The 18,678-nt window shown below is 30.9% G+C and overlaps 1 protein-coding gene across 2 annotated transcripts in view; it reads left to right on the top strand.

The window, feature by feature from the left end:
* The window catches only part of BOLL (boule homolog, RNA binding protein), a 61,697-nt gene extending 43,022 nt beyond the window's left edge, over nucleotides 1–18,675 (top strand). Inside the window, exon 11 of one of the 2 annotated variants that reach the window (XM_004772173.3) lies at nucleotides 5,076–18,675. In XM_004772173.3, coding sequence (XP_004772230.1) covers nucleotides 5,076–5,114 — 39 coding nt within the window. In that variant the 3' untranslated portion in view covers nucleotides 5,115–18,675. Of the gene's footprint in view, nucleotides 1–5,071 lie in introns of both variants that reach the window. The other variant, XM_013045719.2, reaches the window with a different exon arrangement.
* Nucleotides 18,676–18,678: the final 3 nt, after the last annotated feature.

Below are 18,678 nucleotides of genomic sequence, written 5' to 3'. Positions count from 1 at the left end.
ACTTAAATATACATTACTAAGTGAAAGAAGCAGTTTGAAAACACTACATACTATAAAATCTCAACTATATGACATTTTGAAAAGGTGAAATGATGGAAACAGTAAAAAAGGGAGTGGTTGCTAGGGGGTGAGGGACGGAGAGATGAATAGAGCAGAGAATCTTTAGGTCAATGAAACTACATGATAGTATTGCGATGGATACACATCATTATACATTTGTCAAAACCCATAGAATATATAACACCAAGAGTGAACCCTAATGTAAACTGTGGACCTTAGGTAATAATGATGTGTCAGTGTAGGATCATCAATTCACCATTCTGACTGCCTGAGGAGGTTACCCATGTATGGGGTTAGGGAGTTAATGGGAACTCTACTTTTCTGACCGATTTTTGCTATGAACTTAAATCCATTCTAAAAAATTTAGCCTGTTTCTTTTTAATTATTCAGGTACTTGGGTTCTAATCCATATTTTTAATTATTGATTTCCTATATTCAGTAGTATAATTAGTTGTGGATGTGCCTCATATGAAAAATGAATATTGAAATACTGTCAAAAATTGTTTCCTAACAGTCCATGATTATATTGTCATAATATGACAATCTTTTCTTTGTATTACATCTTATTCAAAAGATAATGTTCATTATACACAATATACATATTATATATTTAGTCATTATAATGTATAATTATTGGAAGTTTTTGTTTTCCACACAAATGGCAATTCATATCACTATACTTTTCTTTTTATCTTCTTAATACATTTTAAGTGATAGTATATCCCAGCTTGACCAGATTCTCTAAAAGAATTAGTAAATTACACTAAATTCAGAATCCTATTGTTGCTCTTAAATATACAGAACTGAATTTTGTTGCCTTTGGTTTTCCTGAAATGTTAAAATGCATCTGAGACTGCATTAAGATAGCCAAACTGAATATTATGTCATTTTTTATACTTGCAATGTTAATGATGAATGCATACAAGAGATGGAGTCTATATGCTGTCCTGAGTACCTTTGTAGAAAAAAAGTTACATACTGATTTCTTAGTGGTATTATAGAATAACTGCTGTTCTAATCATTTACATTTAACCTTTGAGCTTAAGGAAAAGAGTTAATAATATTCTACATTGAGTTTTAAAGTTAATCTAGTCCAAAGACCCCTCCCAAAGAGGTTATGGATAAAAATGTATTACAATATAACTTGTTTCCTTTCTAATCCCCTATGTTTTATATTTAAAAACATGGCTCTGAGAAGGGGTCCATATACGTAGGTATACTGCCAAAGGAGTCCATGACAACTATTTATGAAAACCTATGTTGTACCTGTAATATAAAGAAAGAAGAAACAATTAAAAAACATGTTTGCCTCTGTGTTAGTTACTTTATTTCACTTGTAACATAAATTTTTGCAAGGAGAAATGTCTTTAGCCACATGTTGCTAATTCTAAGAGCTTTTAAGTCCTCCATACTGGTTGAAGCTATTCAAACTAAATAAGCAATAATATAGGAAGCAGGTTGATAAGGAATAATACCAACCAGACATTGCAAATACAGTTTTCCACATTAAATAAACACAACTTACTACAACAAATATTATAATGAATGTAATTTTCTTTTTAAAAAACACTAATATTCAGTGTTAAAAAATCAAGGCCTTGGAAGTATTAGAAACAAACTTCAGTATTACAGGATAGTTCTTTGTGCTTTTGTCAAGACAGGAAACTCAATTTCTTATGGTAAAACATAGAATAAGAATAGATTTAACTTAAACATTATGGTAACTAGTTCACAGATACTCACTAATCTCATATATCTAAGCATGTTCCTAGTTAATCCTGTTCTTTGTAGTCTCAAAAACATTAGTTTCCACAGCTCTGAACTTCTCTCAAGGTTTCTCTTAAACTTGTAATGTCTGATTTTGACTTTCATTTAATCAAGGTGAATCCAATATATTTGAGGTTGGTGATAATTTACTTCCACAATATGGAGTATATACACTCTTTATATTTAAGGCATCTTATTAATGTTTTCTTTCATAGATTTTCAGAAGCTCTCAGACTGAAAATTTTTTTGCAGCCTGAACAGGTTGAAGCAGGAGTCAACAAACTTTATATAATAAAGGGCCCAATAGTAAATATTTTTAGCTTTGAGGCTACACAGTGTGTATCTCAACTATTTGCTTCTTGTAGCATGAAAACAACCACCGGTAAAATATAAATAACGAGTTGACTCTGTGCCAGTAAAACTTTATTTACAAAAACAAAAGATGGGTCAGGCTTGACCTGAAGGCCATAATTTCACAATTCTTGGGTTAGCCCATTGCTGGGATCATGCATCCTCATAAAATATAATGTGAAATACAGTACAAATGCTTTGCATATATTTCTATTTTTAATTATTTCTTTTTAATCATTTTTAACCTAATATGAATTATTTTACCCTGGGCCTCTGGACTACTTTAATATTTACATTTGTCAGAAGTTCTTACCAGCCAAAATAAAGACAAGTTGAGGTATATATTAATGACACCACAAAGGTGGATATTAGTTGATATAATATTCTAAGTCGATGTTATGCTTTTGGGTATGGGGAGAAAGCTATACCATTGTGTAGCACATTTTATTTGCATATCCCATTACATTATTTCCATTCTGAGTTTGAGCACTTAATTTCCTTGCGTTCTGTCATTCCCTCTGACTGGACATTTTTTCTCATTTTACTCAATCTTCTTTCCCCTCAGCACACATGAACATCTTCTTTTTCACAAGATTCAACTCCTCAAATCTTAATCCCTTATAGAATTGGAAACATTTTTTGGATCACATCATCCCCTACTTTAAGGATATATGATAATAAGCAGTAAGATTTTGTATTACATACTTCACGAATGATATTTTAAATTTACCTGTTTTGGAAAGGCAAGAAGAAGACTATAAGGGTGTCTTTTTCATTCCATATGAAATTATTTTTTCTTCAGTCCTGAGATCTATTCAAACTACTCATGTAAGATTGCCAAGATTTGATGCCAAATTCCAAGGGAGGGTCCTGTCTTAGTTCTTGTCCTCTTAGATTCTCTTTAATTCAATACTGTCAACAGCCTGTGCTCAAATTTTATTAAACTCAGATGTGGTTCTCTTTCCTTACATTCAGTTTGAGTTTTCAGTATCTCTTTCAAAAATATATTTCTTCTTTTACCAACTACTAATTATGGCTACTGACTATTCCCTTTGTTCTATAAATTGTCTTATAAGGGAGTTTTTCCTGTTTTCTTCTGTATTTTAATAGTGTTTAATAGTGAATCTGACCTTAGTGCTCTGATTCTTTTTCTAATTTAAGCCAAAAAAAAAAAAAAAAGAAAAGAAAAGAAAAAGAAAGAAAGCAAGATAAACCACATGAATAGGTGGTCACTCCCTCCTCTAACTCAAAATCACAAATACACAATTTTTCACATTTTATTTTCAGAATCCATACCCCTTAATGTTAGTTTGCCCATCTTTCTTCTACCCTAAAATAAAAACAATACCAGTGATTTTTCTGACCTCTTGATGCTACATGGTCCATTTATTTTATGTCCCCTTTTCAGTTCACTTTATAAAAATATATATTTTCTTTCCATTGTCAAATCCCTTTGTTAAACTCTATTATTGCCTTTCCAGATTACTATTTCTTCAAAACTTCCTTGTCTTCAGTTTCCATCCTTCAGTCATGTATACAATCTGAATTTAGGTTTTTAATCTGAAGTAATTTTTTCCCTCTTAGTCACTCTCATCAACTGTTATCCACATCCTTTCTAAATCCCTTACCATTAAATATTATATTCTCCCTTCAGTATTCACAAACTTACCAACCTAAATTATTCATATACAGATTATTTCTAGTTCTTTTCTTTGAGCTATAATGAAGCAAGACTGCTCCTGTTCTCTCCAGATATATAAAGTCTTCAAGAAGTTCCACTCACATAGAACAGTTTGTCTTCACTTCTCTATTTTCCGAGAGTACCAGAGCATATTGCCTATGAGCTGTGAGTAGTTGACCAGACTCAAATATTACCACAAATTTCATTCATTTACCAGATATTTATTGAGCACTTCCATGTGCTAGCCAGTATTCCAGATACTGAGAATAAAGCAATGAACAATACTGAGTGGTATTGGACAGTAGTGAACAAGCCAGAGAAATTCAGGTCAGTCTGTAGAGTTTAGCAAACCAGATGAATTCAAACCCCTAGAGTCATGCTGTCCCCAATATAGTAACCACTAGCCACGTAAGGCTAATTTCAATTTTAAATTATTTAAAATTAAACGAAATTTGAAATTCAGTTCCTCAACTGCAACTAGCCACATTTTAAGTTAGTAGCTACCATATTTGACAGTGTAGATACAGAACTTTTCCATTAACAAGTTCTATCAGACAATACTGCTCTAGAGATACTGAAACAAATATGGAAAATTTTGAGCCTATCTAAAATTTAAAAATATGTATGTCTTAGGACAGATTGCTTACATAAATTAGAAGCTAACCAACACTCAAAAGTACCAAAAGAATAGTAGCAACTAGGTGCTTCTTTGACCCAAACTAATCTTAACACAAAATCTCAGGATGACAAGATACATGGAATTACTCTATTATATGGCTAACCTACCACTGCCAACTTGAAGGGTATCCTTTGGGTTTTGAACAACTTTCTGAACAGCCGTCTGCCAAACTCCCCTTTTAAAAGCATGTTTTTAAAATCCACCTAATAATGTTTTCAAAAATAGAAGGAATGTTTGAAGTCACTTGTTTCTGTGTTAACATGTACCTAATGCTTTATACCAAGCATTGTACTGGTTAGATTAGATTAGAGATTGTCTAAATAGATTGTAAGCTCTTGGGAAGCAGGAAGCAGTTCTGGAGCCCTCCTCATCTCTAGTCTCTCACTTCTTAACACTCTAATATAATTTGTACACATGTTCTGCACGTATTGAGTAAATGTACATTGATGTCCCACATTCATCTACGCTAACTTGCTCTTTTTCTTTCCTTTTCAGTCTTTCTGATCTATATTTTCTTTCTCTTTGCTTGACAGACAGTGTGGAGCATTCATTATTAAGACAATTGGGCAGCTCTAGTCCAGCTCAACTGATTTCTTGTCCAGGGATCCTTGTGTGGCCGAGATCCAGCTTCGACGAACCGGCTAGAAGCTGCCCGTTGTGACACTTAGGGTTAGTTAATACCTCGCCATACTTATTTATTCCATTATAAGCTGTCTAAATTTGATGAAATTTGCTTTTTCAAATGTTCTACAAAACTAGGTAGTTGTGGCATGTTGGTTTATGTGTTAATCTAACTGTAGTGACATTTTCTACATGTTTTATCCATTCCATAAATAATAACCACATTGGGAATAGTGAGGTGTCTTTCATTTTCTCTGCTTTGTGTTATTTCTTTTCCTTTCAATTTTTTTGAAGTAATGTTTAATAGTATTTGCTATTTATTTTAATATTTAGGATGAGTCTTTCCTAATAGAATTTTTAATACTTTCATGCCTTTTAGTATAAGTACATTTGATCTTAATGATTCAGTTCCACTACTTGCTATTTTGTCATTTAATATGCTTTTGTCTAAGTTTTTATTTATTTGTTACTGCAACTCCTTATTTAATTTCGCTTCTGCCATCGTTTTCAAAATTTGAGTAATATTTATACTTTTTTAATAACATTTTCCAAATATTAGAAAAAATTCGACATGATCAGTGTTCTTGCCTTTTCATGTGATTAATTTGACTATATTAAACTTTTTCTCTCATATTTGTGATAATGCTGCAGCCTTCCTATAATATATGCCATCTGGTACCAAAATTTATATAATATGGATAACCCAGTAGAATTGTTTTGATAAAAGAAGGTTCACCTCTGACATGATCCCATAACACTGACTGATATTCCACTATATTTTCATGTTCTTTGAATGCTTTAATCTTTTGAACTTTTCTTCTTATAGGTTACCAATATATGCAATTGTAGATGTTATTAATATTTTAAAAGACAAGTATTTTCACAAGAAAGCAAAACTATTTCTTACAGCAAAGGAAAACTTTAGATTCTGATTCTAAAGCCAATTCTTATTATAAAATTGAAAAATAAGTGGGAAAGAAAGGCCATTGTTCAAGTTACAGATCAAAGCTTAAGTGTTTTTAATTACTAAAATTGCTGTACTAGTATAAAAAAATCCATTCTACATTCATTTGCTTTTTCTTTTATTAACTTCCTAATTTTAGGAGAGAAGAGGAAAATCCACAAATATTAGCATTACCCTAATAAGTCTCTCTCCCTTCCCCTTTCCCATCCCCAAATGTATACATGTCCAACAGCAGATGCAGAAACAATAGGACTTAGATCCTAAAGATTTTCCCAGTGAGTCAAATAGCGTGTTTCATTATGGTACATACTCATACCATAATGAGTATGTTTGCCAGCCAATTGGTTTCATGAGAACAGTAGGACTATATGATTATATACTAGCATACAAGTATCCCATGCACATTAATTATTCTCAGTTTCTAGAAATATAAATAGACATTAAATGTTAATAGACTTATTAAAGTCCCACAATGAAATATCAAAAGTTTTTGTTCTGTAAGTAAACATTATTAACCACTGATGTTAAAGATATTTTAATACCATTGTCCTTGAGAACAAAAAAAGTTAATGTTTTGATTTTCAAGATGTTAAACATGATGCTAAACAAATCCTGGACTGTTAATAAAAGTTAATGATGTATTATTGGATAAGGAATTTTGAATAATAATTGATACCCAAGTATGTTTCTTCCACAGAGCTGTATAGATGATATGCATACACACATATGTGTATATACATACATATATAAATTATTTACAGATGCACATTATATACATATGCATATATATAACTCACATGTATACACTTTCTTGGAATTTAACTTTATTTTGAGAAGCTAATTAAAGCTGAAGAATTTATTGTCAAACTGTATATATTGAAAACATCATCAACTTTCTTTATGGCCTGGCTTGACAGACCAAACATGTTACTTCTAAAAACTGAGTAAGAGGGTAAAAATTCTTCTTATATAACTAAGTAAAGCCCATTTTAATTTTTCTTTTTTTTGCAGAATATCTTCTATATATAAATATAAAAAGTTTTTATTTACTTAGTCCCCATTTTGAAAGGCCAATCTGAAGATATCTGAAATTCACTGTGTTAGAATGAAATGGATAATATAAATATTAGTACATGTACCAATCACAAAGTAATAACTCTGCAGCCTGTTTTCCTAAAATCTCTTATACAATCAGAGATAGAATGATAGTAGCATCTCAAAAGATAAAGGATTTTGGAAAATTAAAACTTTAACTTCCTTTCCTGTCAGCCAATTTCAGAATGATGGCTTAGAAAAAGAGGTATGATTTAGTTTATAATACTACTTTATAAATTTCTGCCAAAAATGTCAGTACAATATTTTCAAACAAATTTATACAAAAACCCCAGATATAAGAGTGTGTTTCATGGATTAATGCTACATTTAATTAAAGTAATGAATTGGGGGTCATATACACAAGAATTTTTTTTGTATTTCCCAGAAGTAGTGTTTGGATAGTATTAAAATGTAGAATCAAGGGACTAGAAAAGACTTCACAGGGACATCCTATCCAACTTTGATATCATGCTTCAACATGCCCTACTGTTATGATAATAAATTATTGGCCTCTAGACCTATACTTTAACTAAGATGTATTCTGAAATCTCTATAGACTTCTGGGGAAAAGAGCAAAATTTTCTAAAGGGTGGGTGTAATATCTTAACTGGTGCTGTTTCTTTCAACTGTATCCAATGCTTCCATTCCTCTGCATAAATTCCTAAAAATATGCTATCAGCTCTGTCCTTCCATGTTGAGTACCACTTTCTGATTAACAGCTATTGTTGTTTGTCGGACCTGCTGTATGTGTTTTTGTCTCTTTACTTTTATGTATTGCATAAAGTTGCTAGTATTTCCTGCCTTCTCATGATTCCTCTCAGAAATCAAGTGTCATTCAAGACTACTTGTTTTCACATTGTCATTTTTGTCCTTTCCACCCAATATAATTTTCTTCAGTTTTCTATATACTGGTTATCTTAATACCTACTTTCTGATCTGTCAGAATCTGCAAAGTAAAAGAGCAGGCATTGATTTTGAATTAGTGAACTAACAGATTGAGGTTTTCCAGTTTTACCATTCTTTTTAGGTATGCTGTTTAAAATAGTATCAGCTAATATAATACCAACCCTGATTGTATTGAAGAAAAGATACACAGCAATAGGCTGAATAGTCACTAAAACATTTTATCTAAGCTAGTGAGTGATATTATATTGACATCTGACTTACTTTTAAGACATGTAATTAAAAATTTTTCCAGCTGATTTGTCAGTTTTCCTCACTTGATATGTATTTCTTAGTTAAAACAAGCCAATACTAGATTATTTACTAATATTTTGGTACATAATTTTCTTAGTGAAGCTAGTTTTGCATTTCTGTCAAGGTATGTACCCATGAGTAAATGTCATTTAGTATTTCTCTAAAGATGAGTCATAAATGTTGTGACACACTTCTTACCTTTTGAAAACAGGGATATAAGAAGCTGTACCCCAAACCTAGGAACTAAATCTCTCCCCTTCCTTCCCTGCTAAGAGTTTTTTTCCCCACTTTAACCATTTTATTTACTGGGTTTTTTTTCTCATGAGAGAAAATTTGGGAATCCCTAGATCCTCACACTTCTTTGGGATATACTTACAAGTATAGTAGGCCTAAAAAGAAAATTTTTAATAAGAATGTCCCTTGATTAGACTCTTACTTTTTTCTTCATTTCCTCCTTCATGGGGTAGAAAAGATAAAACACATCTCTGAGACTTTTTCTTTCATGGGGAAAGTAACACTTTTGAGAAGACGCTAATTTTTTGTGTTGATATGTTGTTTTATAAGGAGTGTCAGGTTTCTGCTCTAAATTCTAAAGCCTTCAAAATAAATGTCTCCAAGTTTTTAGCATTTATTCTCTTCCTCTTACTGAACATTAGCAAGTTCTGTGGCATTTTCTGTAGTCTTTGATAGGTTTCAGTATTTTAAGAAGTTTTCCCTTTGGAAAATTCCAAACTATAAATCAAATGTACTCTTCATGCCCCATGAATTCCCTAAGCCTTCCAGTTGTCCTCTTTCAATCTGGAAAGAATTCCCTGTCTATTCATCTGAGTATCTACTTTCCAACTTGTTTTCCAAGTACCATATCATTATTGTTTGAATCAATTTTAAAAAAACAAACAAACAAAAAACAGCTAAGTGTGCTAACAATGAGAAAAACCTCCCTCCATCTGGTTTTTCCCCATACTGGCTATTAGCATTCTGAAGCACCTCTGTTTTCTATTTTGCATAGAATTTCTCCAAATTTTAAAGACCGTTGATTCTTTTCTTATCTACCCGATTTAATTAACTTTCTTGGACTTAAAATGACAGAGCTTAAGGATATTTACTGTGTAGTCATTATTTCTGCGGTTATCTCTGGTTTCATTTTCAAATGTGGCTCTAAACTGAAAGAAAAGAAATGCCATCTAGTATACTTAATTTTGGAAGAGTTTTGCCCCATTCCAACTATATTTAAAAATGTTGAAATTCACAGGATATTCCTACAAAAGATATCTGTACTGCGCTAAATATATAATCTAATAATACTAACTTGACTTGTAGATTTTGGAAATAAAAGCAAGAGAGAAAACAAGGATCTTTCCTTGCCTCAACTTGACTAGAAGAGGATTAAAGAGAATTCCAATGGAACCAAATAATCCAATTTGTAGAATTTCTAATAGTATAATCTAACATGAAAGAAAAAAAAAACAAACAGGTTCTATGGGGAAAGATGTTTTGGCTTAAGGAATCTAGCTTAAAAGCAACTAATTCATGCTTGAGAGAGTGTCATCTTGGTTTTCACAGCTTCTTTCTTTCTTTCATTTCTGAGCTTATTGGTACTCTGATAGCACCGTTTTTCTCACAATGGTTTCCAATAATAGAGTGAGCATTTTGGAAGTATGAAAAAAGAACCAAAAAGTTTTTGTTTAACATGGAGCGTTATATCTTTTTAATCTTCAACTTATTTTGCTTTATATGTTATAAATATATAAAAAGGAAATTTTAAAAGATGACGATCAGGAAGAGTTACCTCAGTGTCTAACTCCTAAAGGGCAGATACAACTATAGAGAAGAGAATATGTTAATTAATACACATCTTTCTATATATCTGTGCCTTATTCTTACTGTTTCCCAAAATGATTTTATAGATGCCACCCTGGAAAATAATGAAATATAGACATTCTGTATTGCACTTTAGCAAATTTATATTTTTGAAGTTAAAAACTTCTTTTATAGATTCTGATTTATGATATAAACCTAACACTACACAAGCCATTTAATCATTCACTTGCTTCTTGAAAATTACATTATAAACCATTGTCACTTTTGCTTAAAAGTTGTATATCCAACAGAGAATTTAGCTTTTCTGCTTTCTTTTAAATGATAAACTATTTGGGGAAATATTCAAAATTCATTCTAAAGATCATTTCTTCAAATAAATCATCCACTTGGTCTTTCTTTATTAAACATCCTTCAAAATAAACATATTCTTACTCTGTAGGTAAAGATAACCAACAATATAGTTTTCACTGACACGATTTAATCTCAGGTCATGCAGTTTCAAAAGAATCTTGTCTCTATTGTTAATAAAGTACAGTCTGTTCTATTATAATAAGATAAACTTATAATTAGGGTCTATCTGAATAGGGTCATGTGTAAGAATGTAAGTACATTTTTTCTCAGAAATAATTACATACTCAGAGACTTGGCCAAATTCCAATATGAATATTAGCTTTAAGCTTCTCTGAAATATGATTATATGGATTCAGAATTAGGAGTCCTTGTTCTCCAGCACTTACTTCCTCTTGAATCTCACTCTCACTCCCAACTCATCTATGGACGAGGTCCTCTGATGTTTTGTCAATCATAGGAAGTTCTGCTTTCACTTCTCTTTGTAGAAGTCATTTTCTGACTTTGCTAATCTCTGCCCCAAGTTCTTACTATATGTGGAAATGATATATTCATCATTAAATCAGGACACTTGAGAGTGAAAGGGGACACTAAAAATAATTAAAATGATACAATTTTTGAAATATGTACTTATTAGCCAATAAACAAGTTGATCTTACCAATAGACCTATAAAACCATTCTATTCAAAGTCTACTTTTCAAAAATAAAATTCTAATAATAGACATAAACTTAGAATATCCCAGGGAAATTAGAATGTTGGTAACACTACTAATACATTACAAAATGAAATTAACATTAAACTGGGATCAAAAATTATAGTCTGAAAGGGTTTAAGCCTCAAGGAATAGGCCTGAATTCCTTTATTACTTTGGTCCTTGAAGCTTTATGATTTCTCGTTTAGCCATTGATATAGCTATATAAGTTGAATTGTTTAGGTATAAGCCTATTTCCCTATGTTACAAACACAAAATCACAGAATCATACTAACTTGAAAACTACAAAGTCTACAACTGTGGAAAATACTCTTAAGATATCAGTCTTAAAAGACGGGTAACTTAACCTTGTAACTAAATTTGCTATGTAATAACTAGGTAGTTCTCAAGAAAAACTTTGGTTTAGTCATTGAAGATTATTTAAAGTCCATGATAATATTCCGTATAAAACTGTGTTAACTCTGTTGATAATTTGCTATAAAATCTTGCTTAGATTATCACATTTTTGCTTACCATATTATTCCAAAGCAACAATAACCTCTTATTTTTATAGCAGTTTATAATTTACGAGCACTTTTTGTATATTATCTCATTTTGTCCACTCAATATATTTGAGAAATAATCAGGCAACTTTTATAAGAGAAGTGAGGATTAGAGTAAAAGAATTGCCCCAAATGACATTAGTATTAAGTGGCAGAACCCAAACTTTTGATTACTAATAAATTTCACCAGTAAGGAGGCAGGTCATTTCTGGAGAGTACAAGAGCGGAGAGAGGAAGATCCTTAAAGAACATAATACGTTTTAGAAATAATTGTTGTCCAATCTAAGATTTATGGACCATCTTCCATTGAATCACTAAAATTAAATCTAATACAAACACAAAATGTCTATTCTAATCCCTTCAGCATCTGGGATTCAGAATCAGAAAATATTTCAATTCTAAAATAAATTATGATAAACATGAAACTGTTTAATCATGCTTCTAGCAAGTAACTGAAGTATGAACAGTTTCCTAGCCAAAACAGTGGAAACAGAATTGCCCTATAATTTAATTTTTTAGATTGTTAACAAAAAATTTTCCTTAAGAGTGCAGTGCATTTCAGCATTCTGGAAAATATAAGAAGGAACATAAGGTGAAAAGAACAGCCTTTTAAGTTATCTCTGAAAAGTCTAATCCCTCTGACAGCAAAAGATACCTATAAGTGGTACCATCTACTCTATATTTTGGGAACATGACCATTTCCACCTGTTTTGAGAAGCATAAAATCCATCAACAAAAACAAGCCTTTTATTTCTTTTCTTCTTCCTTTCCATTTTTCTTGCGAATAACTGCAATGTATACATTTATCAGTCTTTGTATAGACCCTCCATGTATTGCTTGTTATTTTGAGAAAGGACTATTCTAGTTTTCTTTTTTTACATCTTAATACAAGGGCCAAACTCATGTTACTATTTATACTTATAAAATGTGGGATTCTAAGATAAAGAGATCATTTTAAGAGATCATTATCATAATTGCCTACTAAAGTCTCCTTAGGTCAAAAATTTTAACAGTGCCTAAGGTTAGGTAGAGCATGATGTCATTGGAGTGAATTTTCTCAAACACAAATTTTGATAACTATCTTTAATTCACAAAACTTTATAAATGTTTCTTTTCTGGTTAGAAGACTATTTTGTACCTTCACAAATTATCCTAAAGTGATGTGAATAAATTCTGTGTAACCCCACAATTTAAAAACATTTTAACCCTAGAAGCATTTAGGTTTGATACACCATAAAATTACTTGTTTTTATTACTTACTCCTGATAATTAACCTATTCTTACAGCATTGGCAAGCTCTTACATTGTTAATAGACATGCTCAGAGGCTTGCTAGGTCAGTAGAGTGGCATCTGTACCCAAATCACAGAAACCAGAATACATAATCAACCATGCCTCTTGCAGAAATTTTACCTTTTATGTTAGAAGCTTCAGCTCATCTCCCCTAACTATATATGTTGCTATTTAAGTTTTTAGAAGAAGTACGTGACACTTGGCGTTAAATTTCTGTTGTCAGATTCAGGCTGGGCAACTGATATAGCCTTCATGCTTTTCCTGGAGTTTTGCAGTTTTAATAGATAAACTTGGCTTGATGCAAGCATTCCACTTGAATCACAATATTCAAACACAGATAGTTTAAAGCAGAAAAAATGACGAGATTTTTAGCCAAAAGGATTTTGCTAACCAATGATGCTCTAAAGTAGGCATTTACTCATTATAAAAACACCTTAGCTGAAATTTTCCTGTTCTCAACTATCTTGACCAAAGCAGTATCTTCTAACAATCTTTATGTTCAGTGGTGGATCAAATAAAAATCATTTGTTGGAACACAGAGTCTATTCACTGGATGTTTTACTTAACAGGTTATAATGTTAATCTAGTAATATCAAAGTTTATGAATAATTCCCTGATTTTCTCTGGATACTTGTTTTCTCGACCATAGGATCTAATTTTTATATAACTAAGTACAAAAATCTTTCTTTGAAACAATCTTTACCAAAGGGATGACACAAAGGAAGCATAACTTAATAATTTAGAAATGCCATTAAAATATGGCCATTTGAGATCCTTTGTAGTGAGTCTTTGTTAAAGACCTAGGATACAGTCTGGTCCCCCAGCAGGTTTTAAGGTAGCCGACTCTGTATAGTGGGAATTTCCTAAAGCACACCTCTCCTCAGAATCCAGGCCCAGTTAACACTCTATTTTAAATTTTCCACTTAAGTAATTATAAAATAAGAGCCATTTAAAATGCATTAAAACCCTAATTTCCTTTAAATCTCTTAATAGGAACCAAGGTTACATTCTGTGAGAAGCAGCTTTTCTCAACCTTCACTTGTTAGGTTTACAGCCTTGATATTCTTGAAGCCCACACTTCCATCCTAGAAAATATTTCAGAGCAGAGGATTCCATTCTTACTCCACCTTCCTCTACTGATTCTGTTAAGTAGAGTCTTAGATAACTATTACAGCCAGTATTAGAAAACAACTAGCCCCATGTGTGGTCTGGTAACAAATATGAGGGGTTTGAATGTGCCCAACATAAAATATTTTTGCTTTTTTAAGGGCATTAAAGAAATCTTAGTAGCCAGAACACTGGAAGTGTAAGATAAAATCATGGCTTCCTTTATTAATTTACATACATTTAAGTAACATAAACTTATAATTTGTAACAAATAGAACAAAGATTGTATCAACAGCATAACAAGTATTTTGAGAAAATTTGAAAAATTTGGTTATCATCTGGCTATCTTACCAATATGATAATGTCTATATAAGCCCTTAAAAACATTTTTGGTGTTTGGATTTTTCAGATTTATTCCAGATGTTTCATATTTGTAGACCTAAACCATGGCATATACAGAATATGCACAGCAACAGGCCATTTGTTGTAGTAGGACAAATTCAAAAAAACACTATCTTCCTAGGGAGATAATATATGTAGAAGACTCTAGCTTCTACATAATTTAGGCTTTGCTATACTCAGGTTTATATATATTTCATTTACATTAAACAATTTTTATAAAACATTTCAAACTAGATTTACATTAGAAATTTTGACATATATTAATATATGTAAAAGATAATTTATATATAGTATCTAGAAATCTGTCATATTATGATCATTTACTTTATACCAGTTACTATGACCAGAGTAGACCCTATTCTTAAATATGCTTAAAGATATCTCTATCTCTGGCCCTCTTCTTTCATTCACACCAAAAGTACATGGATTCTTATAGCATCTTAGCAAGTATATAAGTATTCACTGAATATACCATGTCAGATTCAATACATATTTCTTCCCTTAACACTGTAACACTATCATTATTCCTTTTTATCTTTCATTCCGGTCTTAGTTTGTGAGGCTTCTAGGTTTTCAAACATTAACTTTGAATAAAACTTAACCCATAACATTATATTTCACCTTTTAAATACAAAGAAGTTATGACTGCTCTTACAGAATTGAAAGTTTTTTATAATTAAAAATATGCAGCACTATGTAGAACTTTTTAAATAAAAAAATGGCCATGCCAACTTTTCTGTAAATGCTGTCTCCTGTATATCCCAACCTTTCTTCTGTAAAAAATCATATTCCTTATATACAAAACTGGATTGATAATGAAACAATTAAAAGTTACATAAATTAGCAACATTTAAATTAACTACATGTAAATTTATTCTAACATTTACTGAAATTTGATTGCACAGTAGTAGAAAAGAGTCTTTTTTTTTCACTATCTTAATTTCATGTCTACTACAAAAACTAAAGCCATTTTGCACCTGTTAGAAAAGAGTAAAAATTATATTATTCTTCTTATTATATATTATATATTAAAACCTTCTTATAATGTTAGGAAGATAACCCAATTATAACTTAATTTTTTTTATCTTGCCTCATAAAGGATAATGAATTATCCACTGATATATCTACTTTTTGAGTATATTGCCAAAATGTTTCTAGGCTAAAATATTTAGGTGGAGGAATAAAATGTAATAGCATAGTCATATTAATTATTCTGGTATACACTAAATCCACTCCAACTATTAAGAATATTTTATTTTGCTACCTTTATTCAGAAAGTAACATGCTATGTGTTAAGGTACAGTATTTTATAATTAGAGCCCTAGTCAAAAATATCATGAAATATTCTATTTAATACTCACTTGTCTGGCATTTTCATTTTAATCCTATATTTGTTATTCAGGCTTATTCAGTATATACCAAGGCATTTTTGTTCTAAAATTTTGTAGATTTCAAGAGTCCAAGAGTAATTGCATTTCCCTTCGAAAAAAAGACGTCTATGTGAAGTGTTTTCCTTAGCTAATTTATTTTAGGCAATTGTATTCTTTACCAAAATGTACTGATCTACTTTCACAGTGCATCCATTCAATTCTATAAAGATTATAATACTTCATTTTTCTCTCCAGATATAAATTACAGAAAAATGGAGATCGTATGAAAGTCATTAATATAACACAACAACAACAACAAAACAGAACCCTGTTATGCTTAAACTGTCATATCTGGCTCTTATTTTATAGAGAACATAAGATACCAGTAATAGCAAAAACAAATTTAATACCTTTAAAAGATAAATGTTTTAGCTTTTAATTATCAAGGTCCTTTCTGCTACAAGTCAAGATATCAAAACGAAGATATGGAGACTAAACCTCATCCTTAGCCTCACAGTTCTCAAATGACAAATGATGATATATAAAGGAAATGCTTAACACAAAAAGTATTACCAAAAAAGCATATTTTTTTCTTTGATGTTTATAGAAAATACCTAAAGGATAATAATTTTAAAGTATACATCAACAATTTGAGATGGTTTTAATACTTTCAATGTGTTGCTTGATGATGATATTTAGGATCTTTTGTTTTTAACATGTCTAACTTTGGTACCAAGCAAACTATACAGTATTTCCACTTAAATATTTTTAGCAATATATAAAAGACACTTCCTAAAATCCTTATTAGTATCTGACCTATTGAGCAAATTATTTTTGAAAGATACTAATTCAAGTAAATTTTTCTTGTACAATCTAAGCACTGACTATTAAAGTTAACCTTGGGATTATTTTATTCAGGCTATATCCAACCATTTGTGAGAATAGCTTTCAATTAAAATAACATATAATATCCTTATGTCCATGGCAAAGGAAAAATGAAAGTAAGTTCAGCAACAGTCCTATGTTTACTATTTAGATTTTTATGTCTGTGCCCTATGTGTCTATCTTTAGAGAATGACTTGTTTCAAAACTCTTTAGATCAAACTTAAACTACCTTCACTTATGAATATTTAAAACATCTCTCTCTGCAGACTTGCCAGTAATGGGTTTTGATAACTTGATTGGCTTTGGCTAGTTCCCTTCTCACTACTCTTGATGTTAAGCAATAAGTTTTCGCTATTTTCCCTTTGCTTTTCTGAGATCAGGTTGATTGCCTAATTTTTACACTTAGCTACACACCGTCAGTTAGACATTTATATTGGTTTTTGTGCCCCAGAATGGATAGCTCTACTTTTAGATAGTCTTCATAGATTACAGAAAAAGGAAGAAGTCCTATATATACTCCTTAGCATAGAAAACTAATTTTATGACATCAGTTACATCTGAAAATGTTTTATTTAAAATTTGCTACAAATTAACTACCTTTTAGAGGCTGATTTTTATGTGGACATTTAAATAAAAATTTGAGGATTATTAACAATTCTTTTATAATGCTAGGTCAGACAGTGTCACAATGAATGTTAAAAATTTTTTCCTTTCTATTCAGCAAAAGATACTCCTTCCATATTTTAAATGGTGTGAAAATGCAGTCATCAGTTTTCATGTAGTGAATCATACCTATTTCCAATAATTCATTTCAGTGCTTATATTTTTCCTCTATAATACCAAAATAGGCTTCTTACACATTGTTACTTGATTTAATTACATTCCAGTGATGAGTTATAAAATGCAACTGAACCCAGAATAAAAGGCTTGCTTTTTTAAAAAATAAGTTTTATAGCAATTTAAATATAAAAAGTTGATGGAGAAAACAAATTCAGGATTGAAGATTCTTTGCTTAATGAAAGCCTTTATAAATTGCTTCAGTAAGTGATTTTTTTTAAGACAACCTAAAAATGCTATATATTTTTTATAATGCACCAGTCTGATTGTATTAACAAGTCATAATCTACCATGCAAAAAATACTAAAAAAGTACCCATCATGCCTTGCTAACTTGGAACTTTGTAACTTGAATTTAAACATAACTCTGAAGAAATTGCTTAAACATAAAGATGTAGGTGTTCTTGGCTTCCAAGTTAGCAAGGACTTTAATACTTTTTTATACCTTTTTAAAAATACAATTTAAATGGTAGAGATCTACATAAACATGGGTTTCATCACACTTCAAGGTGTAGCTTATGTCCAATAGGTACATGGTACATGTCATTAAAAATGCAAAATATGACATTTTGTGCAGTTCATAATAAAATCTCTAATTAGGGGAAGCAAGAACATGTCTAGATGGTCATGTATGAGATAATTTACCAGGAATTATTCAATATGTGGCATTTTAGCTAACAGAGTGGTATTTGCTTTGGTACCAACTGGCGCCAAAAGGCATTTATGGTTTCTGCAGGCTTGTTAGGAAAGACCTAAGAATATAGCAATAAATTTTCAGTAAATTCATAGAATTTAAATTGTTAGTAAATAGATGAGTCTTTTCATAAGTTCACTTGTATTAAAACTGTATGTATAAAATGAAAAAGTTTCAGTGTTTGTAAGCTCTAATAAAATTCTCTGGCTTCGTTACTCTAATAGTCAATTCAAATAAAACTTTTGAATATTG

This window comes from Mustela putorius, unplaced genomic scaffold, assembly GCF_011764305.1.
Source record: "Mustela putorius furo isolate JIRA1106 unplaced genomic scaffold, ASM1176430v1.1 tig00000275_pilon_pilon_pilon, whole genome shotgun sequence".
In the NCBI taxonomy this organism is placed as follows: Eukaryota; Metazoa; Chordata; class Mammalia; order Carnivora; family Mustelidae; genus Mustela; species Mustela putorius.
The sequence above is the reverse complement of the archived record's forward strand: the minus strand, read 5'-3'. Positions and strand labels throughout refer to the sequence as shown.